The sequence below is a fragment of the Anolis carolinensis genome, chromosome 2, assembly GCF_035594765.1.
Source record: "Anolis carolinensis isolate JA03-04 chromosome 2, rAnoCar3.1.pri, whole genome shotgun sequence".
Lineage (NCBI taxonomy): Eukaryota > Metazoa > Chordata > Lepidosauria > Squamata > Dactyloidae > Anolis > Anolis carolinensis.
This window is the reverse complement of record NC_085842.1, coordinates 9,232,241-9,259,176: the sequence shown is the minus strand read 5'-3', so window position 1 is coordinate 9,259,176 and position 26,936 is coordinate 9,232,241. Positions and strand designations below refer to the sequence as shown.

Sequence of the window (26,936 nt, the reverse complement as noted above, 5' to 3'; positions counted from 1 at the left end):
CATTTTGCTCTGGTTTTTCAATAAATTCCTCATCACCAGGTCTCAACCAATTCAATTCTCACTCCTTTGTGGCAGCCACAAAACCAAGTTTTCGGAGTAGAGCAACTCCTTTCCAAGTAAGGAATGCACAATAAAACAGGAAACAATACTTTCAAACCAGGAGCAGAACATTTTTCAAATTTTGTTATATTGTCATTTACCTTGTGTCACTTGTTACATCGTGTCATCTTTTAACTTGTTAATTGGAATTGGAATGTGTTCAGTCTATTTCAATTTTAAATAGCCACAGCTCACCTGCCCACCAAGCAGGTCGAAAGCAGAAATGTGAGTAGATAAATAGGTACTGCTTTCAGTGGGGAGATAATAAAGATGCCCTTAAGGACACTGATCGGGAAGAAGCTCCTCAACATGGAAGATGAAGTGACAGCCCCCCCCCTCCCCCCATGTCCAGTGTTGAGCACAGCCTCCAAGATGCCGAAAATAAGATGGGAAAAGTTGTTTTTACCTGTGTCTGCGTTGTCTGTCCTTGTTAATTGTAGAATCAGGCACTGAATGTTTGCCGTATGCGTGTTCTGTAAGCCGCTCTGAGTCCCCTTCGGGGCGAGAAGGGCGGGGTATAAATACTGAAAAGAAAAGACAAGCAATTGAACCAAGATCACATACAAGATGATGATTGAAGAAGAAAGACAGGACTACTAGATTTAAAAATAATGGACAATAATATAGAAGACAGATCAACTTTTGGGGGGATTCTTTTTAGTAGTTTAAGCAATGGATGTCAAGATAAGAGAGATTAAAAACTGGGAGTAATGCAGTAACACGTGGAGTATTTGAGAAAGTACGAAGCAGTGATCCAAGGCGGATTTATCCTTACGGAATCCAGTTTGCTCAGGGCTGATGGTTTTGTTCTGGTCCAGCCTGGTCTACAACTTTATTAATAGGAATTTTGCACAAAGCTTTCCAATTACCGATAGAAGGCTAATTGGCCAGTAATTGGAAGGATCGGGAGGGTCACCTTTTCTGTAGATTGGAACTATAATGGCAAATTGCCAGTGGTTTGGTAGGATGCCCGTGTTGTTAATGATGGTGAAGACTGCCACCAAGAAGAGGGTCCACCACTCAGGATCCGATGTCAGAATCTCTGGGATAATTAACTCCGATCCAAGTACTTTTCCATTTTTTAGACCAACGATCAGGTCTGCTCCTTCACTGTCACTTTGGCACAGGAGACAAGATGGAACTGCCTCCCTGGCTCTTCCCGTTGCTCTAAATTTACATCATTATCCAACATTCTGGATTATCCAACGCATTTTTGTCGTCAATGTTTTCAATACATCGTGATATTTTGGTGCTAAATTCGTAAATACAGTAATTACTACGTAGCATTACTGCGTATTGAACTACTTTTTCTGTCAAATTTGTTGTCTAACATGATGTTTTGGTGCTTCATTTGTAAAACCATAACCTCATTTGATGTTTAATAGGCTTTTCCTTAGTGCCTCCTTATTATCCAACATATTCGCTTATCCAACATTCTGCCGGCCCGTTTCTGTTGGATAAGTGAGACTCTGCTGTATATCCGTTTGAGGGAGAGACGTATTTACATCCTTGAGGGCGGCTGACAACAAGGGCACCATCTGACGCCTTGAATGCCTATAAAAACAAAGCCACATTGAATTGAAGACTGAGGGTGAAGGTTGGGCTTGAACTGCTCTGTCCATTGGCCAAGAACCAAAACTGCTCGTGGTTGTTTGTTGGGATATTTATACCCCGCTTGATCTCCCCAAAAGGGAGTCAAAGCAGCTTGGCATGAAAGCCTCAGGATACCATTGAAAATGCGTAACAAGACAAACATGAAAACAGCCTTCTTCAGGGGCAGCCCCACCAAGAGCGCGTCACAGTCTTCTGGAGGGGGGGGGAGGGGGAGGGGGAGAGAGAGGACGCATGCGCAGAGGAGAGAGCAGGCCGCAGAGTCCCTGGACAGACAGACAGACAGACAGACAGGCCGCTCCCTCCCAAAGGCCGAGAAGAAGGAAGGAAGGGAGGGAGGGAGGGAGGAAGGAAGGAAGGAAGGAAGGAAGGAAGGAAGGAAGGAAGGAAGGAAGGAAGGAAGGAAGGAAGGAAGGAAGGAAGGAAGGAAGGCCTGAGGGCAGAGGGGGAGCCCCCCATCCCTCTCCCCACTCACCTCCTCCTCTCTCTCTCTCTCTCTCTCTCTCTCTCTCTCTCTCTCTCTCTCTCTCTCCTTCCTTCTTTCCTTCCTTCCTTCTGACAGGAAAGAGCGCCGCCCGGCCCCTCCCCCCCGTCTTCCCGCCTCTCGCTGCACTTCCGCCCTCAAGAAACATGGCGGCCGCGGGCAGGAGACCCACAGAGGGGCGGGGCCCGAGACGGAGAGGCAGGCGGACAGACACGCCCCTTCTTTCATTTCCTCTCAACCCCCAGCGTCCGCCAATGAGAATCCGCCTTCCTCTCTGGCGTCATCGGTCTCCGGGCAGGAACGCCCCCGCCCCCCCTCCGCCCTTCTGCCGTTAACGGTCACTCCAGGAATCGGCCAATGGGAATCGGCCTCGTCTCGCCGCGTCATCCGTCTCCAGGCAGACTCGCCCGCGCCTTCCCGCCTCTGGGCCGGACTCTCCTGGCCCGCTCCTCATGGCAGGCAGGCTGCTGAAGCGGAGAAGGGGGGGCCAGGCCAAGGAGCGGGAGGCGCCTCTGCGTGGACGGGTCGTGTCGGGGAAGCAGCCTCCTCTCTCCGCCTCCGCTCGGCGAGGTTTCCCGGCTTCCTAAAGTGTCGCTTGAGAACCTGAAGTGTAGGTCTGACGGGACTGGCAGTTTCCTCTTCCCTCATTATAACGACTGCCATATACAGTAGAGTCTCACTTATCCAACACTCGCTGGATAAAAAGTCCCCAAACTTTTTAAACAGAGGGCCAGTTCACGGTCCCTCAGACCGTTGGAGGGCCAGACTATAGTTTAAAAAAAAAACTATGAACAAATTCCCATGCACACTGCTCATATCTTATTTTGAAGTAAAAAAAAACGCGAAAAAAAAGCCTCAATGATAATAATAATAATAATAATAATAATAATAATAATAATAATAATAATAATAATAAAGAGGGTTGGAAGAGAGAACTTGGGCCATTTAGTCCAACCCCCTTCTGCCTTTGTGCACCAAAAGCACAAGCAAAGCACCAGTGACAGATGGCCACCCAGCCTCAATGTTGTTAATAATACTAATAATAATACTAATAATAATAAATCACATAGTCCTAACTGCTTGGGAAGTGTTCAACTTGTGATTTTGTGATACGAAATCCAGCATATATATCTCATTTGCTGTGTTATACTGTGTTCTTCTGTCAATAGTAATAATAATAATAAGGAAAAAGGGTTGGAAAAGACCCCTTGGGCCATTTAGTCCAACCGCCTTCTGCCTTTGTGCACCAAAAGCACAAGCAAAGCACCCACAACAGATAGCCACCCAGCCTCAATGTTGTTAATAATAATAATAAGAAGAAGAAGAAGAAGAGGAAATCCAGCATATCTATCTTGTTTGCTGTGTCATAATAAAATACATCACATAATAATAATAAATTGCACAGTCCTAACTGTTTGGGAAGTGTTCAACTTGTGATTTTGTGATACAAAATCCAGCATATATATCTCATTTGCTGTGTCCTTCTGTCAATAATAATAATAATAATAAAGAGGGTTGGAAGAGGCCCCTTGGGCCATTTAGTCCAATCCCCTTCTGCCTTTGTGCACCAAAAGCACTAGAAAAGCACCCCTTAATAATTAATTAAATAATAATTAAAATACCATTATAAACAAACAAAGCTTTGGAAGGCGCGCACCAGACGCAAGTGTCTTCCTCGGTGGAGGAGGAGGAGGGAGCCGCCACCATGGGGGCCGCATAAATGGCTTCGAAGGGCCGCATGTGGCCCCCGGGCCTTAGTTTGGGGACCCCTGCAGTAGAGTCTCACTTATCCAACACTCGCTTATCCAACGGATTTTCTGGACCAATCACAGTCTGGCTTCAGGCCTGGAGACGGCTCTGGTCGCCTTGGTGGATGACCTCCGCAGGGAGCTGGACAGGGGAGTGTGACCCTGCTGGTTCTCTTGGACATCTCAGCGGCTTTCGAGACCATCGACCATGGTCTCCTTCTGGGACGTCTCTCCGGGATGGGCCTTGAGGGTTCCGCTCTGCAGTGGCTCCAGTCCTTCCTGGAGGGCCGTTCCCAGATGGTGAAGCTGGGGGACTCCTGCTCTGACCCCTGGCCTTTGACCTGTGGGGTCCCGCAAGGTTCCATTCTGTCCCCCATGCTTTTTAACATCTACATGAAACCGCTGGGCGAGGCCATCCAGAGTTTTGGAGTGAGGTGCCATCTCTACGCGGATGACACCCAACTCTACTACTCCTTTCCACCAAATTCCAAGGAAGCCCCTCGGATTCTGGACCAGTGCCTGGCCGCTGTGTTGGCCTGGATGAGGGTGAACAAACTGAGACTTAATCCCGACAAGACAGAGGTCCTCCAGGTCAGTTGTAAGTCTGATCGGGGTATTGGGTGGCCACCTGTGCTGGACGGGGTCGCACTCCCCCTGAAGGCGCAGGTCCATTGCAGCTTGGGGGTCCTCCTGGATTCGGGGCTGACGCTTGAGGCCCAGGTGTCGGCCGTGGCCGGGAGGGCCTTTGCACAATTAAAACTTGTGCGCCAGCTGCGACCGTACCTCGAGAAGTCTGATTTGACCAGGGTGGTCCATGCCTTAGTTACCTCTAGACTGGATTACTGCAATGCGCTCTACGTGGGGCTGCCTTTGAAGACGGCCCGGAAATTACAATTAGTACAACGTTCGGCAGCCAGGCTTCTAACTGGAGCGAATTACAGGGCGTGTTCAACGCCTCTGTTTAATAATAATAATAATAATAATAATAAAACTTTATTTATACCCCGCCACCATCTCCCCAGCGGGGACTCGGGGCGGCTAACATGGGGCCATGCCCAAAGCAATACAATATAATAAAATATAAAACAGCATATCATAACATAATTAAAAGTAATACAATAGATAATAATAGACATCACATCAAGAAATCAAGAAACAGTAAAACAAGAGCAGGCCGCATGAACACAAAGATAAAACCCGGAGTGAGAGGGACAGAGGGGTACTCCAATGTGGATAGGGACCTATAAGAGTGGGGCAGTTTAGAGGATAGATGTTCGGGGGGGAGTAACACAGAAATATATAACAGAAGTTACTCACCAAAAGCACAGCGGAAGAGCCATGTTTTCAGGTCTTTCCTAAAAGCTAACAAAGTGGGAGCTTGCCTGATTTCAGTAGGCAGTGAGTTCCATAGTCGGGGGGCCAGAGCAGAAAAGGCCCTCTCCCTTGTACTCACAAGGCGGGCCTGGGATATAGACAGTGGTGATAAAAGGGCCTCCCCGGATGATCGTAAAGATCGGGCAGGTTTATGGAGGGAGATACGGTCACGGAGGTAGGTGGGTCCCAAACCGTTTAGGGCTTTATAGATGATGGTCTGCACCTTGAATTGGGACCGGAAGATGAACGGCAGCCAGTGGAGCTCCTTAAACAAGGGAGTGGATCTCTCCCTGTAACTTGCCCCCGTTATTAATCTGGCAGCCGAGCGTTGGACCAGTTGTAATTTCTGGGCCGTCTTCAAGGGAAGCCCCACGTAGAGCGCATTACAGTAGTCCAGTCTAGAGGTAACTAAGGCATGCACCACCGTGGTCAAGTCAGACTTCACGAGGTATGGTCGCAGTTGGCGCACAAGTTTGAGTTGTGCAAAGGCCCTCCCGGCCACCGCCGACACCTGAGCCTCAAGCATCAACACTGAGTCCAGGAGGACCCCCAAACTGCGGACCTGTGATTTCAGGGGGAGTGCAACCCCGTCCAGCACAGGCTGCCACCCAATACCCCAATCTGACGAGCGACTGACCAGGAGAGCCTCTGTCTTGTCAGGATTGATCCTCAGCTTGTTCCTCCTCATCCAGTCTGCCACAGCGGCCAGGCACTGGTTCAGCATCCGAGGTTCAGCATTTAAGGCCTTGAGAGGGGTATATATTTTAAACTTGTGTCCTTTGTAAGATGTTTTATGGACTTTAATATGTATTTTATAGAAAGGCAATTTTAATGTACATCTTTTATAGTTAGTTTTATATATATATATCTTTGTTGAATTTTGACAATGTTTGTGTTTTTAAAATTGTGTTGTAACCTCCCTCGAATTGCAAGGAGAGGCAAGTAAGAAATAAAATTATTATTATTATCATTATCATTGTTATTGTTATATGTACGCATTGAGTTGCTAAAGGTGTCATTTCAGTTTGATTTGCAGTTTTCCTTCTTGCAATAGGACTGAATATTCAGCCCTTCAGTGTCTTCCCAGGTGGGACCCTAAGCTGAGCCGAGCCCTGAAACTGAGCTGGAAGACAAACAGACGGCAAAGAATCACTTTAGTCAATTGAAACACCAAGCCCAGTGCTAGTTTCACTCGAACATCCTCACAGCACTGCTTGCGAGATAAAGTCCTAAACCCTCACATTGTACGTCTTCTTGGGCTGTTGAATGCGCCTGTGTTCTTAGGGTCGTTTCCTCATCGGTCTCTTTATAGGACTGCAATGGTCACCTCTGAGGCCTGTTTCTGTGACCAGCTTCCCACCCCTTGCTCTCTCTCCAGGGTCTGGAATGATGCTGTGGCCGAATCCTCAGCCGTTTCTCCCCCTTTGCGATGGAGTGGGACTGAGTCAGGTGAGCAGAAGGATTCCTGGGAGCAGAGGACGGGGCCTGCCGGGATGTCTTTGGTTAATTGTCAAATATCTGTTGAAACAGACAAGATAGAATGTGTTTCCTTAGAAGTGAAGTACTGAAGGCACAATTACAAGGAGGAAAAAAATGAAGAGAAAACTAAATAGATGCCTCACCCTCACTCATCGCCCGGACTTGCAGCGCTGTATTACCTGCCCTGCCCTTGCAACTGTTCCTGCGCTAGCCCTTGCCCGTCCTCTTCGATCTGAACATGCCCACTGTTCTTGGCTACTGGTTGATGGTGGTTGTTGTTCTTATGTTGTTACAATACTTGTTTTTTGGTTTTATTGTTTTAATGATTGAAATGCAATTGTATATTAATTGTGCTATATTTTATTCTGTTTTTGCTGGGCATAGTCCCCACGTAAGTCATCCCGAGTCCCTTCGGGGAGATGGTGGCGGGATATAAGAACAAACTTATTATTATCTATACACATGATAAAAGTGAAAATCTGTATGTGTGTGTATGTGGCAGGGGTGTCAATTTACACAGACAGGCTCCCACTTCCACAAATAGCTATAGCTCCCACTATGCAGGAAAAACCAGTGGCCCTCCCTCCAATGACACTGTAGGTTATAGCGAGCGCCGTGAAAATGCCCAAGCGCCCTGCCAATGTCCTCCACAAACACCATCCTGCCCACCACCCAAGAGAAGGCTTTCATACGGGGACAATTTCCTCCTAGATCTTCTGTTTTTCTTCCACCAGACACACCAGTGTTTCTGACTCTCTCCATTGATGTGGAATTTGCATGACCCTGCCCACTGCCTCTCCCATAACCCTTTCCTACTCTTTTCCACAGCAAACTCTTTTCCTACTCTTTTCTCACACAGCAAACAGGAATTGATCAGCAACTGAACATATTAGAGAGAGGTTTTGGGAGAATTCAGCATCATTTATAGGACTTGTAGGGACTGGGATGTATAGTCCACCTGCAATCTAAGAGCACTCTGAGCTCCACCAATGATGGACCTGGAACCAACGTGGCACACAGAACCCCCATGACCATACTGCAGGGGTTTGTGGGAATAGACCTTGATTTGGGGAGTTACAAAATTGGTGCACAGGCCCAACGTGACTATCTTTTAAAACTGGCAGGCTTTGGGGAGGACTGAGCCCCAATTTTGGGAATTGTAGTTCACCCATATCATGAATTTCCCATCTGGAGCATACATAGAAAAGGAAAGGAAAGGCAGGCTTTTTCTAATAAGTAGCACCACAAATGTCCAAACCCAGGCATCGCCAGGTACCTAAGCTAGTCTCTATACCTATGTCTTCTTCTTCTATATCCATAATAAAAGTGAAATTATGAAATAATAATACATTAAAACTTTGTTTTTATACCACATCTGTCTCCACAGGGGGACTCAGAGCGGTTCTATGTGTATGTCTCCCACTTCCACAGACAGGCTCCCATTTTCACACACACCCATGACCTCCCTCCCTCTCATGGCATTGCAGACTAGAGAGAGTGCCGTGAACCACGTCCTCCACAAACACCATTCTGCCCACCATCCAAGGGAATGCTTTTCTATGGGGACAATTTCACCCTAGATTTGATGTGTTCCCTCCACCACAGACACCTCAGTGTTTCTTATTCTTTCCATTGCTGTGGAATGTGCACGATCCCACCCACTGCCTCTTCCATAACCCTTTCCTAAACAGACCAGAACTGATCAGCTGACTCCATACAACAGGTCTTGGCACACCGACCTGACATGCCTAATTTGGAATACCGGTGGGTGTGGAGGGGACTGGCCTTAGAGGTTGGGAGTTATGGTTCACCCACAGTGCTCTCTCAGTGGGGGTTCTGTGACCCCACCGACAGATCTGGACCAAACATGACACACAGACCCCACATGCCATGGAGGGATTTTAGGGGGGGGGGCTGATACATCATGTGATCGAGGTGACCCCCCCCCCCCCCAGGACTTTGTAAAAGATAGTTCAAAAATCAAGACTTTATGTTCTATATTCCATATATAGTAGAAGGTGATTGAGACTTTTTTACTGGAGTTTACTGTGGATTATCCCTGCACTCTGAGGCAAGAGATAACAACTTCATGAATTGTAAAATCATGCTGCTAAAACTCCACTTTTATGAATTTCCATATTGGGTTCCACAGATGTTATGAACTTCGTTCTTATCAAATATTTTCAATTGTTTATATCATTCATGATTCCCCTTTATGCAATGTAACTCACTTTTATGGATTCTCCCTTATTTCCATGAAATCTATCTATCTGCCTATATGTATTTGTACTCTTTGGGATCCCCGGAAAATATGTATTTTTCCCAGCAGGGTTTATATTCCAACTTTATTTTATTTTTCATTTTATTTCATATAATTGCCAAGTCATGAAATCAAATAGGAAATATTTTGAACTCAACCTGAACCCCAGAACCTGTCCCATTTTCTATGACCCAGGCTTCCCTTCCCAAAAACAAAAGGATAATCTGCCACCGCTTAACCCAATCAAATTCAGATTGCATGGACAATATAGGGCTTGAGTCGCCGAATTCGGAGTATTGACCTAAAGGTGATTCGCCCCCAAGGCAAACATTGTCATATCTCCTCCAAAGGGAAATCCAGGACACCTCAGGAAGGCGCCCTGCAGAGCCTGTCAATTGTGGCCCATCACCACCCATCTCTACTTCCACCCCTGACACCCCAAGGCATATCTAAAATCTGTATACGTGACAGAAACTAGGACATCCTTGATTGCTGTCATTAATCCCTTTAGAAATCGGCCTGGCAGGAATTAATCCGATCTTTCCTGCTCAGTCACTTCATTGTTTCAATAACTCCCACCTTCTCCTTCCTGATTGGCTCGAGTAGAGACAAAGAACAGCTCCCTATTGGGCCAACAGAGCAAGGCGGGAAACGAAAGCCCGCCTCGTTCAACCTTCTAGCCTATCAGCGATCAGATGGGCGGGGGAGCGGGGCGGGAAATTCAAAGGGCTGTCAGACTGAAACTTTGTATAAATATGGCTTTATTTTGGTTATATGGTACCCTAGTAGACTGAATGATCACTACTAGAGTCCTTTTCAGCTGAATCGCTCAATAAAGACTCCTTGGCGGAATTTTCCTTCAACTTTGGCGGACCTTCTTCATTTCGGCTTCAGGTTGTATTGCGGCTCATATTTTCCTATTGGCTCTGCCAAGGTCCGTTCTCTCAGGACCGGATCGGGACTCTCCTTAAGGGCCCGATCCCCTAAAGCGCGGTCGACAACAATCATGGTAGAAGTTGTACTTCACCCCTCATCTAGGGAGCACTCTGAATCCCACCAGTAACAGATCTGGACCTAACCTGGCACCAGGGTGGGAGTTGTAGTTCACCCTGCATCCAGAGAGCACTGTGAACCCAACCAATGACCGTTCTATACCAAACTTGGCACACATACCCAGCATGGCCAACTTTGAATACTGATTGGGTTTGGGTGGAGGGAACTGACCCATGACTTTGGGAACTGTAGTTCACCCTCATAGAATCATAGAAATGGAAGTCCAGTCCAACCCCATTCTGCCAAGAAGCAGGAAAATGACATTCAAAGCACCCCCAACAGATGGCCATCCAGCCTCTGCTTAAAAGCCTCCAAAGGAGCCTCCCCCACACTCTGGGGCAGAGAGTTCCACAGCTCTCATAGTTCAGAAGGTCTTCCTGATGTTCAGGTGAAATCTCCTTTCCTGCAGTTTGAAGCCATTGTTCTGCGTCCTAGTCTGCAGGGCAGCAGAAAGCAATCTTGCTCCCTCCTCCCAATGACTTCCCCTCACATATTTGTACATGGCTATCATGTCTCCTCTTTGCCTTCTCTTCTGCAGGCTAAACCTGCATAGCTCTATCAGTCGCTCCTCCTAGGGCTTGTTCTCCAGACCCTTAATCATTTTAGTCGCCCTCCTCTGGACGCTTTCCAGCTTGTCAACATCTCCCTTCAATTGCAGTGCCCAGAATTGGACCCAGTGTGATTCCAGGTGTGGTCTGACCAAGGCAGAATAGAGACGTAGCATGACTTCCCTGGATCTAGATGCTATTCCCCTATTGATGCAGGCCAGAATCCCATTGGCTTTTTTAGCTGCCACATTACATTGCTGGCTCATGTTTAACTTGTTGTCCACGAGGACTCCAAGGTCTTTTTCACACGTACTGCTGTCGAGCCAGGCGTCCCCCATTCTGTATCTATGCATTCCATTTTTTCTGCCTAAGTGGAGTATCTTGCATTTATCCCTGTTGAACTTCACTTTGTTAGTTTCGGCCCATCTCTCTAATCTGTTAAGGTCGTTTTGAATTCTGCTCCTGTCTTCTGGAGTGTTGGCTATCCCTCCCAGTTTGGTGTCGTCTGCAAACTTGATGATCGTGCCTTCTAACCCTTCGTCTAAGTTGTTAATAAAGATGTTAAACAGAACCGGGCCCAGGACAGAGCCCTGCGGCACTCCACTTGTCACTTCTTTCCATGATGAAGACGACACATTGGTGAGCACCCTTTGGGTTTGTTCGCTTAGCCAATTACAGATCCACCTAACCGTAGTTTTGTCTAGCCCACATTTTACTAGCTTGTTTGCCAGAAGGTCATGGGGGACCTTGTCGAAGGCCTTACTGAAATCCAGGTAGGCTACATCCACGGCATTCCAGCTTGTAACTCTATCGAAAAAAGAGATCAAATTAATCTGGCATGATTTGTTTTTGATAAATCCGTGTTGACTATTAGCAGTGACAGCATTTGTTTCTAAATGTTCACAGACCACTTCCTTAGCGATCTTTTCCAGGATCTTGCCTGGTATCGACGTGAGACTGACCGGACGGTAATTGTTTGGGTCGTTCTTTTTTCCCTTCTTGAAGACAGGGATCACATTCGCCCTCCTCCAATCTGCTGGGACTTCTCCCGTTCTCCAAGAACTCTCGAAGATAATTGCCAGTGGTTCTGAAATAACTTCCGCTAGTTCCTTCAGTACTCTTGGGTGTAGCTGATCTGGCCCTGGGGACTTGAATTCGTTTAGAGAGGCCAGGTGTTCCTGGACAACTTGTTTCCCTATTTGGGGTTGGATTTTCCCCAATCCTTCGTCCATTCCATGTTGCTGGGGTTGAAGATGGCTTTCTTTTTGTGAGAAGACTGAGGCAAAGAAGGCATTAAGCAGTTCTGCCTTTTCCCTATCCCCTGTCACCATCTCCCCATCTTCTCCTCACAGTGGCCCTATTGCCTCCTTGTTCTTCCTTTTTCTACCAACGTAAGCAAAAAAGCCTTTTTTTGTTGTTTTTTATGTCCCTGGCAAGTCTGAGCTCATTTTGCACTTTAGCCTTGCAAACCTTTTCCCTACAGGAGTTGGCTATACGTTTGAATTCTTCTTTGGTGATTTCTCCCCTTTTCCACTTCTTGTGCATGTCTCTTTTGAGTCTTAGCCCGGTTAGAAGTTCTTTGAACATCCATTCTGGCTTCTTCGCACTTGTTTTATTTTTCTTCTTTATTGGCACTGTTTGCATTTGCGCCTTGAGTTTTTCACTTTTTAAAAACTCTCATCCATCCTTAACTCCCTTGTCTTTTAATATTGGCGTCCATGGAATGCCGCTCAGTAATTCCTTCATTTTTTGGAAGTCAGCGCTCTTAAAGTCCAGAATGCGTGTTTGACTTGTCTTACTTTCAGCCTTCCTTTGTATGGCAAACTGCAGGAGCACATGGTCACTTGCCCCTAAGGATCCAACCACTTCGACTGTATTGATCAGGTCTTCCACATTTGTTAAGATTAGATCAAGAGTAGCCGATCCCCTTGTTGCCTCTTCTACCTTCTGGACCATAAAATTGTCTGCAACGCAAGTGAGGCAATGTGAATCAGTTGCTTTGTATTTTAGTCTCCAGAGAAGCAGGAAAAACTTGCCAATTTCTTTTCAAAGGGACATCCTTCCAAATATTGGCTCTCTTGTCCCCTTGGCCTTTTTCCCCCTCTGAACTAAACACACCCATCACCCTCGGCCATTCCCTAGAGCCCTTCTCTGGAGACATTCTAGCATCTCAAAATCTTGCTTGAATTGTGCTGCCCAGAACTGGACACAAGGTTATTCCAGGTCAGGTCTGATCAAAGCGTAGAAGAGAGTTGACTAAAACTTACCCAGAACTAGACATCACCCTCCCGTTGGTACAGCCTAAAATCACACTGGCTTTTCAAAGCTGCTGTATCACACTCGTTTTTAAAAAACAATATTTATTCAAAGACTAAAGAAGAAAAACAAATCAAAGCATGTTTACACAAATTACAATTTTGGTATTTAAAAACAGTATTTTATACAAATAATAATTTTGGTACATTTTTTTAAAAAAGGACTATTTAACAAATATAAAGGGAACAAGGACACACACCTTGGACAATAAGAACAAAACTAACTGACATCAAACGCTAATTTACAAAACTCACTCACTATATGATTTGTATCTCTATTTACTCTTATTTCCTTTCAATGCGGTTCTATACTTCATCAATGTAGTTAATATGTCCATCTCAACGGATTCATGAATCTTCATCAGTTGTTGTAGTCATTTTTTGTCTTCCATTCTCTGCAGTTGGGGAGGGATACTGTGTGTCCTAATGGACCCTTTGCCAAAGGTGGGGATTGAACAGTCTCATATCCAGAAAGGGTTTCACTCTACACAGGGATAAGTACACACAAAGCAAGGCTGATGGTCTCATGTTCCAGGGCTCTCTCGGTATAAAGTCTGAGGTTTATTAAGCAAACACAAGACAAGACCATATTATTTTATAGGAAAACTAAAGTCTTCAGTCCAGCTAAAACAGTGGTTCCCAACCTGGGGTCCATGGACCACCAGTGGTCCGCAAGAACTAAAATAGGGTTCACAGCCTCACAGTTACTACACCATTACAATGAGAGTGACTGGTCTCGCGAAACCCTCTTATAGTCCTGAGGATTATTAAATATGGTTTTCTGTGGGCGAGCAGATGACGACTAACTGGATGGCATATCAGGAATGAGAGCTGACGTGGTCTATCCAATGCAATTTTCTGAATCATCACTCCAAATAACCAAACCAAATCTAAAGTTGACCAAAAACTGATTTATAACCCTTCTGGTACTAATTTTGGAGAGTGGTCCCTTGTCAAATGATCCCTAGTTAAAAAAAGGTTGGGAGCCACTGAGCTAAAATAATTGGAGCAACACAGTTGAAGGAACAATGAATACAAGTGCAGGTCAAGAGTCCAATTATTGCGGACAAGTTGAGTACTGCAGATACAGGTCAGGAGTGAAAATTAACAAGAACCAAGGTCACAGTCCCAACAGTCACATGCCAGGAGTTCATTCAGCTGAGTTGATAAAACAACAACCAAGAAATCAAGAGTACAAACCGAATTTAGAGTCCCAAAGTCAAGCCAGAAAGTCAGGGATACAAACAAAGTCCAAGTCCATATACGAAACCTAGACGTCAGTCCAGAATTTAGAGTCAATGATTCAGGATACAACAAAGTCCAGAAAAGGGTTAAAAGTACAGGGCTAGCACCCAAAATTTCAACCAAGGGACTCAGGACAGATCACAGTACATACAGTACACATGCATGGGAAACAATTGATGCCATTGAATGCAGAAGAGCCAAGAAATAAGGCAGGAGTATGAAGATACGACGTTATCTGCAACCAAAGAGCTATTCTTTTTCAGAACCCTTTAATCCAGAGATCTCTGCTGCTGCTCATTTCAGCAAACCTTCACACATCATCCTAGAAGCCTGCGATGGGTCTCTTTGAGGAGGAGGTTAGGTGAACCCCTTCCAAGCTTGCTGCCATTCTGAGTGACACCTGCTCCCAGTAGCCGTCAACCAAGGCCACACAAACTCCGATTCATGGTGGAGAGAGAGCAAGGTGCTGGCCTTCCTCTTTCCTTCCAATGTGTTTTTATAGATTCAGAAACTCAAAGGCCCGTCTCCTCTAGAGGTACATGAGTTCTGTGATGTCTACTGTATGCTGAACTTTTTCTAAAGCTCTGTTCCTATTCCGTGCATTAAGGTGACTTCTCCTCTGTGTGGGTCCTTTGATGGGAACTTAGACTGCCACTCTGACTGAGGCTTTCTCCACATTCTATGCATTTATATGGCTTCTCCCCTGTGTGGGTCCTTTGATGGGAACGTAGCTTGTCACTCTGACTGAAGCTCTTTCCACATTCTATGCATTTATATGGCTTCTCCCCTGTGTGGGTCCTTTGATGGGAACGTAGACTGTCACTCTGACTGAAGCTTTCTCCACATTTCATGCATTTATGTGGCTTCTCCCCTGTGTGGGTCTTTTGATGGGAACGTAGACTGTCACTCTGACTGAAGCTTTCTCCACATTTCATGCATTTATGTGGCTTCTCCCCTGTGTGGGTCCTTTGATGGGAACGTAGACTGCCACTCTGACTGAAACTCTTTCCACATTCTATGCATTTATATGGCTTCTCCCCTGTGTGGGTCCTTTGATGGGAACGTAGACTGTCACTCTGACTGAAGCTCTTTCCACATTCTATGCATTTATATGGCTTCTCCCCTGTGTGGGTCCTTTGATGGGAACGTAGCTTGTCACTCTGACTGAAGCTCTTTCCACATTCTATGCATTTATATGGCTTCTCCCCTGTGTGGGTCCTTTGATGGGAACGTAGCTTGTCACTCTGACTGAAGCTCTTTCCACATTCTATGCATTTATATGGCTTCTCCCCTGTGTGGGTCCTTTGATGGGAACGTAGATTGCCACTGTGACTGAAGCTCTTTCCGCATTCTACGCATTTATGTGGCTTCTCCCCTGTGTGGGTCTTTTGATGGGAACGTAGACTGCCACTGTGACTGAAGCTTTCTCCACATTTCATGCATTTATATGGCTTCTCCCCTGTGTGGGTCCTTTGATGAGAACGTAGATGTCCACTCTGACTGAAACTCTTTCCACATTCCATGCATTTATATGGCTTCTCCCCTGTGTGGGTCCTTTGATGGGAACGTAGATTGCCACTGTGACTGAAGCTCTTTCCGCATTCTACGCATTTATGTGGCTTCTCCCCTGTGTGGGTCTTTTGATGGGAACGTAGACAGCCACTGTGACTGAAGCTTTCTCCACATTTCATGCATTTATGTGGCTTCTCCCCTGTGTGGGTCCTTTGATGGGAACGTAGACTGCCACTCTGACTGAAACTCTTTCCACATTCTATGCATTTATATGGCTTCTCCCCTGTGTGGGTCCTTTGATGGGAACGTAGACTGTCACTCTGACTGAAGCTCTTTCCACATTCTATGCATTTATATGGCTTCTCCCCTGTGTGGGTCCTTTGATGGGAACGTAGCTTGTCACTCTGACTGAAGCTCTTTCCACATTCTATGCATTTATAGGGTTTCTCCCCTGTGTGGGTCCTTTGATGGGAACGTAGACTGTCACTCCGACTGAAGCTCTCTCCACATTCTATGCATTTATAGGGTTTCTCCCCTGTGTGGGTCCTTTGATGGGAACGTAATTTGTCACTCTGACTGAAGCTCTTTCCACATTCCACACATTCATATGGCTTCTCCCCTGTGTGGGTCCGTTCATGTACAGTAAGAGAACTTTTCCAATCAAATTGTTTCCCACATTCCAGACACTGATGTAACTTCTCCCCTGTGTGTGATCTAGGATAGGGAGGTAGAGGACTTGCCATTCTTTTATATTTATAATTCAAATATTATGCCAGGGGTTCACAGATATAACCTCCTGAGCAGCACAGTCTTTGTATTGCTGTAGCCTTCTGCTCGCTTTCCCAAGCCTCTCTTTTTTCAGCACAATCTTATTTCCTCCTCTTAACTGCATAGGTTTGTAGCTTGAAATATATTTTACTACTTATTTTTTCTTGTTGTCATTGCTGTGTATTTTGAAGTCCCTTTAGACTTAGAGCACTCCTTGGGCAAAGCTCTCACAACGTATTCTTTGCAGAGCTTTTTCAGAAGTTACCTGCAGACAAATGAGGGGAAAATCTCTTCAGGAGTTGAACAGAGAAAGATCTCATGGAACATGAAAAACAAGTCTCGTGCTGTAACAAACCCAGGGGAAGAGGGTGAGCCCATTGCCTGGTGAGAAATGCTTTAACACTTGCCTAACAACAAACTATCCCTCCTCAGGTCCAAAGGGGACGGTGCGCAAAGATACTCTGCACAAAATAAAATCCAACCCTACCGATTAAAATCCAACAATGCAGCAAAGCTGAAGGCATAACAGGCTGTGAACTGTGAACCTTTATTTTTGGCGTCTTTCGCTGAATTAAATTATTCTCAATGTCTTGTAGAGATATGTGGTCAGCCTTATATAAATTAATGTAATAATGTTTTAAAGCCTGTTGAATATTGATATCATCTATTAATATTTTATCCTCATGTTGTATCTTAACAGTAAGTCCCCTTCAGGGTAGAGAAAGGCGGGGTAGAAATGTCATAAATAAATAAATACATAAATAAAGAATTGACAATTACATTTTTGGGCTTTCTTTCCTCAACGTATATGCTAACTATTTCCTTGGTTTCTTAGCTGATTCAAAATATTTTTTTTGCATTCTTTATTTTAGTTTCCAATTCATTAACTAGTAACACAATAATTGCTTTTGTAGGAGTTTTATCTGAGTTAGAATGTTTGAATTCAAAGGATTTTTCTTTAACTCCTCTTCTTTTTTTAATATCATATGAAATTATCTGAAAATATTTCTGTCTATTCTTTCTCATTTCAGTGTTGCATTTTATAAAGTATTCTCTAATATAAGCTGTACTGGCATCCCATACTGTTTGAATATCTGTAACTTGATTTAAATTAAGTTCCAAATATTCTTTCAGTTTTTCTTTCAAATTCTCAATTGCGTCCTCCTTTTGCAGTAGTGATTCATTCAGCTGCCATCTAAGTGTTTTTAATAATAATAATAATAACTTTATTTTTATACCCCGCCCCATCTCCCCGAAGGGACTCAGGGCGGCTTACATGGGGCCTTGCCCGATAAAACAATCAAATATCAAAACACAGCAATAAAACAGTTATCCAATAAAAACATCAATTACAGTAAAAACAATCGTTAAATCAACATAAAACATACAATATTAACACTGGAGTCTAATTCATAGAACCCAGGCAAAGTGCAACATGTGCCGAAATAGGCCGAAATGGGGAAGGGCCATTTTTTACTTTCTTTTTAATTACTAGAGTCACTGGATTATGATCTGAGATAGTTTTGGGTAGGAGTTCTGTCTTTTGAACAGGTTTTGAGTTTGGCAGATATCCATATCTTTTCCATTCTAGAGAAAGTATTTTGTCTTTCTGAAAATTGTGTACTGTATATACTCGAGTAAAAGCCGAGGCACCTAATTTAACACAAAAAACTGGGAAAAACTATTGACTCAAGTATAAGACGGGGTGGGAAATGCAGCAGGTACTGGTACATTTCAAAATAAAAATAGATAGCAATAAAGTTAGATTAATGGAGGCATCAGAAGGTTAAATGTTTTTGAATATTTACATACAACTGCAATTTAAGACTTTCCAACTGTGATTAAATTATTATTCTAAGCTTCTTCAATGTAAATGTGCTTATATATTCTTCCAATAATCACCATAGTTTATTTTAACTATACATTTTGGGGGAAATGCAGTGTGTATACGAATAAAGAAAAGTGGGAAAGACGAGTGCCGAGGAGAGGAAGGCGTGCGCTGCACGGGAAAGGAGGAGAGGCTTATACTTGCGTATATACAATATATTCTTTGCATCCCCCTCCCCGAGAGTTTGTCTTTCTTTGGTGAAATCACTCCATTCCAATCTCCCAAAAGGCACCCGTTTTCATAATGGAGGTCTGTTGGAAACTAGGCACGTGGGGTTTATATATCTGTGTAATGACAAGGGTGGGAGAAAGAACTCTTGTCTGCCTGAGGCAAGTGTGAATGTTGCAGCTGGCCACCTTGATTGACACTGAATTTCATTTTCAAAGCCTGCCTGCTTTCTGCCTGGGGGAATCCTTTGTTGGGAGGTGTTAGCTGACCCATTGTTTCATGCCTGCAATTCTCATCTTTTGAGTGTTGATTTTTATTTACTGATTTTAACCTCTGAGGATGCCTGCCATAGATGTGGGCGAAACGTCAGGAGAGAATGCTTCTGGAACATGGCCACACAGCCCGAAAGAAATACAACAACCTTGTGATCCCGGCCATGAAAGCCTTTGACAACACATTGATTTTAGAGTCTTTGGGGGAGGATTTGGATTGTGTTTCCCTGCCTGGCAGAAGGTGGTGGGGCTGGGTGGCCCTTGGGGTCTCTCCCAACCCTCTGGCTTCGGGGATTCCTCGTGTCTCAGTCCTAGGCCAAGGCTGCCGCCTCCCCCTCCCCCGCCTCCTCCTCAAGGACTTGGGAGATATTTGTCTTGGGATAGAACTCCCAGGTTCCTCCAACCCTCATGCCAGGAGGGTTTCTGGGCGTTGTAGTCCAAGAGAGCCATTCCCTTTGGGGAGAGAGGGAGGGTTAGAAATAAAGTTATTACTATTACTATTATTATCATTATTCCCTCCACTCTCTTGAGCAGGGATTCCCAAACTCTATTCCTCTGGGATTTCTTGGACTTTAGCACCCAGAAGCCTCAGCTGCCTTGGCCCAAGATCAGGGATTCTGGGACATGGAGTCCCCGGAAGTGGAAGGCCAGGGCTTGGGAAGGGAGGCTCCTGAGAAGGGACCAGGCTTCCATGGCTGAACTGCTCTTGCCATCCAGAAATGCTTCCCAATGTTTAGTTGGAAGCTTCTTTCCCACAATGTGAATCAACTGCTTTCCATTTTAGTCTCCAGAGTAGCAGGAAAAACTTGCCCTTTTCTCCTCAGTGGGACATCCTTCCCCATATTGGCTCTCCTGTCCCCTCGGCCTTTCTTTCCCTCTCAGCTAAAGATACCCATGCCACTCCCAAGTCCGCCTCACCTTTTGGCACCTGCTGTTCCTTCTCCACTTCGGCCTGGAGCTTCTTCTGCACGGCCTCCGCCAATCCCTCCCTGCAGACGCCCTTCTTTCCGCAGGACGGCCCTCTCTGCCGAGGGAAGGGTCCGGGTTATGGGTCTGTTGCCATTTCAAGAAAGGACAAAGCCGTCAAAAAGGGCAAAGCAGCAACAACAGCAGTTCAGCAGATCAGGAGCTCCATAATAATAGTAATAATAATAATAAACAGATGAAACAATAGATCACACCCTCAGCTGCTGCAGAAAGATTGCACAGACAGACTACAAGCAGAGGCAGAACACCGTTGCTCAGATGATTAATTGGTACTTGTGCCACAAATACCATCTGCCTGCAACAAAGAACTGGTGGAATCACAAGCCCGAAAACGTTACAGAGAATGAACATGTCAAGCTACTCTGGGACTTCCGAATTCAGACAGACAGGGTTTTGGAGCACAAGACCCCTGACCTCACGATCGTGTTAAAAAAAAGTATGGACTGTCAATATTGTCATCCCAGGTGACAGCAGGATTGAGGAGAAACAACTAGAAAAGCTGACATGATATGAGGATTTAAAGATCGAATTACAAGGACTCTGGCACAAGCCAGTCAAGGTGGTCCCAGTGGGTGCAGTGGCTAAAAACCTTGGCCTGCACTTAAACACAACCGGCGCTGACAAAATTACCCTCTGCCAGCTGCAGAAGGCCACCTTATTGGGAGAGGCACGCATTACTCGCCGATACATCACACAGTCCTAGACATTGGGGAAGTGTCCGAGGTGTGATCCAAGACAGCCAGCAGAGTGTCTGCTGTGGACTCATCTTGTTATGTTTCAAATAATAATAATAACAACAACTTTATTTTTGTATCCCGCGCCATCTCTGCGAGGGGACTTGGGGTGGTTTCTATGGGGACCAATCCCAACAATATACAATCAAATGCATTCCAATCCCAAGGAATTAATACATCAGTGCCTCTAAAACACAACATCCCAAAAGCGTAGCCCATGAGATGGGATCAGCCAAACAGTCTGGACCTGAACCATCCAGGGCTTGAAAGGCCATCACCAGCCCTTTGACTTGTGCCCAGTGACAGGCTGTCAGTCAGTGGAGGGGGGGGGGGGTGTCAGCAACCTGGCTGCCCCGTTTTGGAAGGCGCATGCGCAGAGGGCCTGGAGGGCCGAGCAGGCCGCAGCCTCCCCGGGACAGACAGACAGGCCAAGGCCGGACGGGGAAGGGAGGCCCGTCAGCAGGGACCCCGAACCCTCACCCAGCTGCCCCTGACCTGCTCCTCTCTCTCTCTCTCTCTCTCCCGAAAGGCCTCCTCCTCCTCCTCCTCCTCCTCCTCCTCCTCCCTCTTCCTCGAAGGGCGCTCACAGGAAAGGGTGGAAGGCGGGGCTTCGCCTGAGGGAACTAGGCGCTTCTCCCCCCCCCCCCCCGCCTTCCCCCCTTCGCTTCACGGTCCGCCAATGGGAACCCGCCTTCCTCTCGCGCGTCATCGGTCTCCGGGCAGGAACGCCCCCGACCCTCCCCTCGCCCTTGGGCCGTGAAGGGTCCTTCCAGAAATGGGCCAATGGGGATCGGCCTGGTCTCTCCGCGTCACCAGTCTCCGGGCAGCCTCGCCCTGGCCTTCCCGCCCGCGGGTCATGTGACGGGCTGAGTGACCGTTGGGAAGGCCGAGGCCTGAGCCGGGAGCGAGGGGGGAGGGGCGGGGAGGGGCGGGGCCTGCCTCCTTCCTTCCTTCCTTCCTTCCTTCCTTCCTTCCTTCCTTCCTTCCTTCCTTCCTTCCTTCCTTCTCTCCGAGCCCGAGCCTGCGGCCTCGTCCTCCGCCTCGTCAGTCCTGGTGAGTCTCGTTGCCAGGCCTCCTCCCGAGGGCCCAAGAGGAGCCAAGGCCCAAGGGAGGGAGGGAGGGAGGGAGGGAGGGAGGGAGGGGAGGCCGAGGAGGGCCCGGGCCTGGCCCACTCCCAGGCGGGCCTTCCTCTCTCGTTCTCTCCCTGGGAACACAGGCCACCACCGCTCTCTCTCTCTCTCTCTCTCTCTCTCTCTCTCTCTCTCAGCCAGGCCTGGGCAAGCTCCGGGCCTCCCTCCGGGGCGGGGTTTTGGACTCCAACTCCCAGAAGGCCTCCCCTCAGGCCCCGCAGGCCTCCCCTTCACCTCCACCTCAAGACTGCGGAGAGAGAGAGAGAGAGAGAGAGAGAGAGAGAGAGAGAGAGCAAGGGACTGGGGAAGGGAGGTCAACAGACCAAGAGAAGGAAGGAAGGAAGGAAGGAAGGGCGCTCGGAAAGGGAGGGGCCCCCAGGGATCAGCTGGCATGGACATTCACAACAGAGGGACATGCAGACAAAGGGAGAACAACAACAACAACAACAACAACAACATTTGTATCCTGCCACCATCTCCCCCAGAGGGGACTCGGCGTGGCTCACAGAAAGATCCCATACAAAACAGGAACAATATACAAGACAGCAATCAACAAGAAGCCCTGCTTGACTCTCAAGCCAAAAGTGGGTGGTAGAAATCACATGGTACAAAAGCTGACTGGCACAACCTGGGGATCCCAACCAGGCCCTGGAAAGACAGGCGCTTGGCTCCTCTGCTGCTGAATTCACAGGCCCAGTGGGGAAGACATCTCACCACGTTCAAACAGTGGACGTGGCTCTTCATGAGACATGCCGCACCCTCACAGGATGTCTGCGCCCCACACCACTGGAGAAATGATACTGTTGAGTCCCTCTGGGGAGAGAGGGCAGTCTAGAAATGAAATGGTATTTATTATTATTATTATTATTATGGCACCATCTGACATCTGTGGGGAAGTAGCAGCCTGTAATGAAAGGACCAAGGCAGTGACATCTCTGGCCCATCCCCTGTTTGGATATCAGCCAGCATGTCAATGCCTTAAATCAAGAAATAGTTTCCTAAGATCTACAAAGATACTCGCAGGAACACCTCAGCAACAACTTTATTTGTGTGTCCCGCCTCCATCTCTCACTCCTTCCTTCCTGGCCTGAGATGGAGGGATGGAGAATGACCTCCACAAGAGGAAACGAAATTTGGGACAGATGAGGTATCAAAGAAATTGCTTTTGGGGGGGGGGGACACACGGTGGTATGGGATAATATATATATATATATATGGGTGAAAATAACAGTGGATGCAAAAATGTATTGTAGAATTGTTTTGAATATTGAATATTATGCATCTGCTGTATAACAAGGGGTGTCTATATTTTTTAAAAGAACTATATCAATGTCTTCTGTATCATGAGGAAAAGGAAGGGGGTGGAGGGGGGAAGAGGAGCCTTGTCTTTGTTATAGCTTTTACATCGATCTCTTTAACCCAAGCCCTAGTATTATAGACAGTGTCTAAAGTTTTGGAAGATCCAAATGTCCTCTGTGACAGAAACAAATGCACTCTTGTCCTCAGGACTTTGCCTTCCCACACTATCCACTCTCCTTCCCGCCTTCTTTTCCAGTTCTTTGCATGTATTTCATATCATAACGACTGCCATATGGATCTAAACTATCAATTCCATTAGTTAGTAAATTAGGATTGTGTGGGTAAGAATTCACTATGTTACATTGTTATCTTCTTTTATTTAAACACTACACAAATATGTATTAATATATATGTTGTCGCTCTAAAATACCTAATTAACAAGGCTCGCAACCTTTTGTGTTCTAATCAAAGAGTGCTGATAGGTCAATTATTCAAAGTCTCTTGAATAAAGAGTTCAGAAATAGTACAAAATGTAACTGTATACTATTAATAATATTTTAGTCAACAGATCCTGCTGTGGCCATCTTCCTTTGCTTTGTGAATTCAATGAATGGCTTCCATTCTTCTTGGAAGTTTCTGTGTATTTGTTTGTTGTACAGCTAAAGTTAGTTTGTCCTATTTGGCCATTTCAAAACCTTTTGTCATCCAGTTTTCTGGTGTTGGCATGTCTTGTTGTTTCCATAGTTTTGCGTATTCAGTTCTTGGTTCTGTTGTCATATAAAGAAAGAGCCTTTCTTGATGTTTCCCAGTAGAAAAAGTTATGGTTTTAATGGGATTTTGTACTCTAGAATAGTTTCCATGTCTGTGTGGATTTTTATTCAGAATTCGTTAGAATTTGGGCAAGTCCCAACATATCATGTGTGTGTGTGTGTATTTGAGAGTTTTTCTGGAGTTATGTACCATCTATGTATCATTTTGTTGAAATTTTATTTAATTGTGTGACTCCTTGTAAATTTTAGTCATTTTTACCAGAGCTCTTCCCATTCTCGTGGACTTATTGCTCAGCCTAGACTTTTCACCCACTGAATCATAGGTTTTTTAATTTCTTCATCAATTGTAAAATCTTTCAGAAGAAATTGATGCAGCTTCCCAGCTGGCTTGTTTTTTGTCTGTAGCAGTTGGTTCTGCTTACAATATGAAACAAATATATCAAACAACTACAATCACATTTCAAAATTCCATTTAAATTAAATTACATTCAAACCTTTATAAATATACATTTCAAGTCCAAACGCGGTCTTTCATTATACCTTGGATCATATAGTTGTCATTTCTGCTGCTACTATTGCTCAAAAGCCTGGTCCCACAACCTTTCTGCCTTTCTTTCACAGAGGAAATGTGATTTTTGGCTGAGAATTTCGGAGTAGAGCCTGTGGAGGGATTTCCTTCCCTTGAAAGAAAGGAGAGGAAGGAAAAGCATCTTGGATACTGTTGGGTTCTTCACCAGAGTGGTTCCAACATGGAGAGACCCAACTCACGTGGGCCTGAAGCAGGACCTGGGGGCAGTGGGGAATCCTGGGAAAGAACCAGACATGAGTCCCTGAGTGTGGACCTTGACAGCTCGGACACACAGCGCCAGCGCTTCAGGCAATCCTCCTACCAAGAGGGTGAAGGACCCAGAGGGGTTTGCAGTCGTCTCCACGATCTGTGCCGCCAGTGGCTGAAGCCAGAGCAGCACACCAAGGCCGAGTTGCTGGACCTGGTGACCCTGGAGCAGTTCCTGAGCATCCTGCCCCCAGAGATGGGGAGCTGGGTCCGAGAGTGTGGGGCAGAGACCTGTTCCCAGGCGGTGGCCCTGGCGGAAGGCTTCCTCCTGAGTCGGGCCGAGGACAAGGAGCAGGAAGGACAGGTGAGAGCATTCCCTCTGGGTTTCACTAACCTGGGGGCTGATGGACAGGTTAAGCTTGCATCCTGCCTTTCTTCCAAGATGGGACCGATGTGGGGGATGAGCAAGGCCCTGCTCCCTCGGCCTCTCTCCCCACCTGCTCTGCCCCTCCATCTCTACCCTCAGCTTGGTTGATGCTCTGCTCAAGATAGAACATAGACAATGATGGGAGGGGGGGGGGGGCATTGGTTCCAAACTAGGTTGCCATCTCAGAGTTATTCTTTCCAAAAAGGTCTAGAGGTCTGTGATATTTCTGAACTTTTTCCAAACTCCTTCTGGAATGCTCTGTGCTCTTCCAGGCCCATAATAACTCCATGGAAGTCCCTGCACCAGAGGAATCTCCACCAGACACCACCCAGAGTCTCAGGCAGAAGGAGCTGAAGCGGGAAGGAGACGGGGCTGCCGCCTTGCCGGGTGAGAAGGAACTCTTCTGGGAGTTTTGGGGTTTTGTGCCAGTGGAAATCCCGCTTTGGGGGGATGATTGCACACCCACGGTTTGAGCTTCAGAAGTTGAACATCAGGATCATTTCGCCTTGAGAGGGGTATATATCTTAAACTCCTGTCCTTTGTGTGATGTTTTATGGACTTTGATATGTATTTTATAGAAATGCAGTTTTAATGTGGATCTTTTATAGAAATATTTATTTATTATTTAATTTATATACTGATCTTCTCCCCAAGGGGGACCCAGAGCAGTCTTACACAATGGCAGAATTAAATGCCACATATAATACAACATGCAAAAAAAAACCCAAACATAAAAGAAAAATAAAATCTGGTATCCAAATCAAATTAAAACAATTAAAACCATGTGACCATTACAACGGGGGAAGTTTTGAGCCAAAGTCAGAGCCCTAATATGCATCTTTGTTGAATTTTGGCAATGTTCGTATTTTTAAAATTGTGTTGTAACCCGCCACAAACTGCAAGGAGAGGCAAATAAGAAATAAAATTATTGTTGTTGTTTTGTTGTTGTTGTTTTTCTTATATGTAGGCATTGGGTTATTTTAGGTAGCCCTTCAGTATCTTCCCAGGTGGGACCCTAAGCTGAGCTGAGCCCTGAAACTGAGCTGGAAGACAAACAGCAAAGAATCACTTTAGTCAATTGAACTACCAAGCCCAGTACTAGTTTCATTCCAACATATTCACAGCACTGCTTGTGAGATAAAGTCCTAAACCCTCACATTGTAGATCTTCTTGGGCTGTTGAATGCGCTGGTGTTCTTAGGGCCGTTTCCTCATTGGTCTCTTTATAGGACTGCAGTTGTCACCTCTGAGGCCTGTTTCTGTGACCAGCTTTCCACCCCTTGCTCTCTCTCCAGGGTCTGGAATGATGCTGTGGCCGAATCCTCAGCCGTTTCTCCCCCTTTGCGATGGAGTGGGACTGAGTCAGGTAAGCAGGAGGATTCCTGGGAGAGGAGGACGGGGCCTGCCGGGGTGCCTTTGGTTCCAGGATTAATGGCCAAATATCTGTTTAAACAGACAAGATTTAAGGCGTTTCCTTAGAAGTGAAATACTGAAGGCACAATTACAAGGAGGGGAAAAAATGAAGAGAAAACTAAAGAAACCAGAATGGATGTTCAAAGAACTTTCAACGGAGCTAAGATTTAAAAGGGACATGTACATGAAATGGAAAGGGGAGGATCACCAAAGAATGTAAACGACTAAACAGCATAAGCATAAGTAGCAGATCATGAAGAAGGCCATCTGGAATCACTTAGAAAAAATGCTGTAATCACTGAAGGGCAAGATGGGTTTCTCCAAAACAAGTCATGCCAGACTAATCTGTTTTTCAGTAGAGTTCCAAGCTTGGTAGATGAAGGAAATGCAGTGGGTGTAGCACATCTTGCTTTCAGTAAGACCTTTGGAAAGGCCTCTCCTGGTTTTATAAACAACTAGTAAAAAGTGGGCTGGATAATACTCCTGTTCAGTGGATTTGTAATGGTTTGAGTGACAACGGGTGGAGTGGGCCCAGTACTGCTCAACATGCGTATCTTATTTTCAGATGACAAAAAATT

The 26,936-nt window shown here is 45.9% G+C and overlaps 4 protein-coding genes across 10 annotated transcripts in view; 2 read left to right on the top strand and 2 right to left on the bottom strand.

Moving 5' to 3' along the window:
* The window catches only part of LOC100557654 (zinc finger protein 124), a 34,767-nt gene extending 17,492 nt beyond the window's left edge, over positions 1-17,275 (top strand). The window contains exon 3 of the mRNA XM_062973192.1: positions 16,929-17,275. Coding sequence (XP_062829262.1) covers positions 16,929-16,990 — 62 coding nt within the window. The 3' untranslated portion in view covers positions 16,991-17,275. The remainder of the gene's footprint in view (positions 1-16,928) is intronic.
* Positions 1-26,936, bottom strand: part of LOC107983768 (zinc finger and SCAN domain-containing protein 2-like) — a 98,573-nt gene that overhangs the window by 42,206 nt on the left and 29,431 nt on the right. Inside the window, exons 1-2 of one of the 3 annotated variants that reach the window (XR_010003731.1) lie at positions 2,186-2,317; positions 506-623 (exon numbers count right to left, since the gene is read on the bottom strand). The gene's annotated coding sequence lies outside the window, so the exon portion shown is untranslated. Of the gene's footprint in view, positions 1-505; positions 624-2,185; positions 2,318-19,742; positions 19,831-26,936 lie in introns of those variants that run through there. The other 2 variants (XM_062973111.1, XM_062973112.1) reach the window with 2 other exon arrangements.
* On the top strand, positions 2,560-26,838 carry LOC134296952 (zinc finger protein 24-like). 4 transcript variants are annotated; one of them, XM_062973152.1, is made up of 5 exons: positions 2,560-2,804; positions 24,366-24,883; positions 25,219-25,333; positions 26,175-26,311; positions 26,401-26,838. In XM_062973152.1, the coding sequence occupies exons 2-5, from the start codon at positions 24,494-24,496 to the stop codon at positions 26,422-26,424; spliced, it is 666 nt and encodes a 221-aa protein (XP_062829222.1). In that variant the 5' UTR covers positions 2,560-2,804; positions 24,366-24,493; the 3' UTR covers positions 26,425-26,838. The 4 variants fall into 4 exon arrangements, with proteins under 4 accessions (XP_062829222.1, XP_062829220.1, XP_062829219.1 ...); XM_062973150.1 differs by lacking the exon at positions 2,560-2,804 and adding an exon at positions 21,510-21,598; XM_062973149.1 differs by lacking the exon at positions 2,560-2,804 and adding an exon at positions 22,436-22,520.
* The window catches only part of LOC100551842 (zinc finger protein 658B), a 40,469-nt gene continuing 26,529 nt past the window's right edge, over positions 12,997-26,936 (bottom strand). The window contains exons 1-2 of one of the 2 annotated variants that reach the window (XM_062973077.1): positions 19,743-19,857; positions 12,997-16,761 (exon numbers count right to left, since the gene is read on the bottom strand). In XM_062973077.1, the coding sequence (XP_062829147.1) occupies positions 14,819-16,471 (1,653 nt within the window). In that variant the 5' untranslated portion in view covers positions 16,472-16,761; positions 19,743-19,857 and the 3' untranslated portion in view covers positions 12,997-14,818. Of the gene's footprint in view, positions 16,762-19,742; positions 19,858-26,936 lie in introns of those variants that run through there. The other variant, XM_062973078.1, reaches the window with a different exon arrangement.

What these genes read in the sequence shown, in the direction of transcription:
- LOC134296952 (XM_062973152.1), top strand. Translation starts at nt 24,494, where the DNA reads ATGGAGAGACCCAACTCACGTGGGCCTGAAGCAGGACCTGGGGGCAGT. An exon ending in ACAAGGAGCAGGAAGGACAG is followed by an intron (nt 24,884 to 25,218) that starts GTGAGAGCATTC and finishes GTGCTCTTCCAG; the next exon opens with GCCCATAATAACTCCATGGA. An exon ending in ATGGAGTGGGACTGAGTCAG is followed by an intron (nt 26,312 to 26,400) that starts GTAAGCAGGAGG and finishes CTGTTTAAACAG; the next exon opens with ACAAGATTTAAGGCGTTTCC.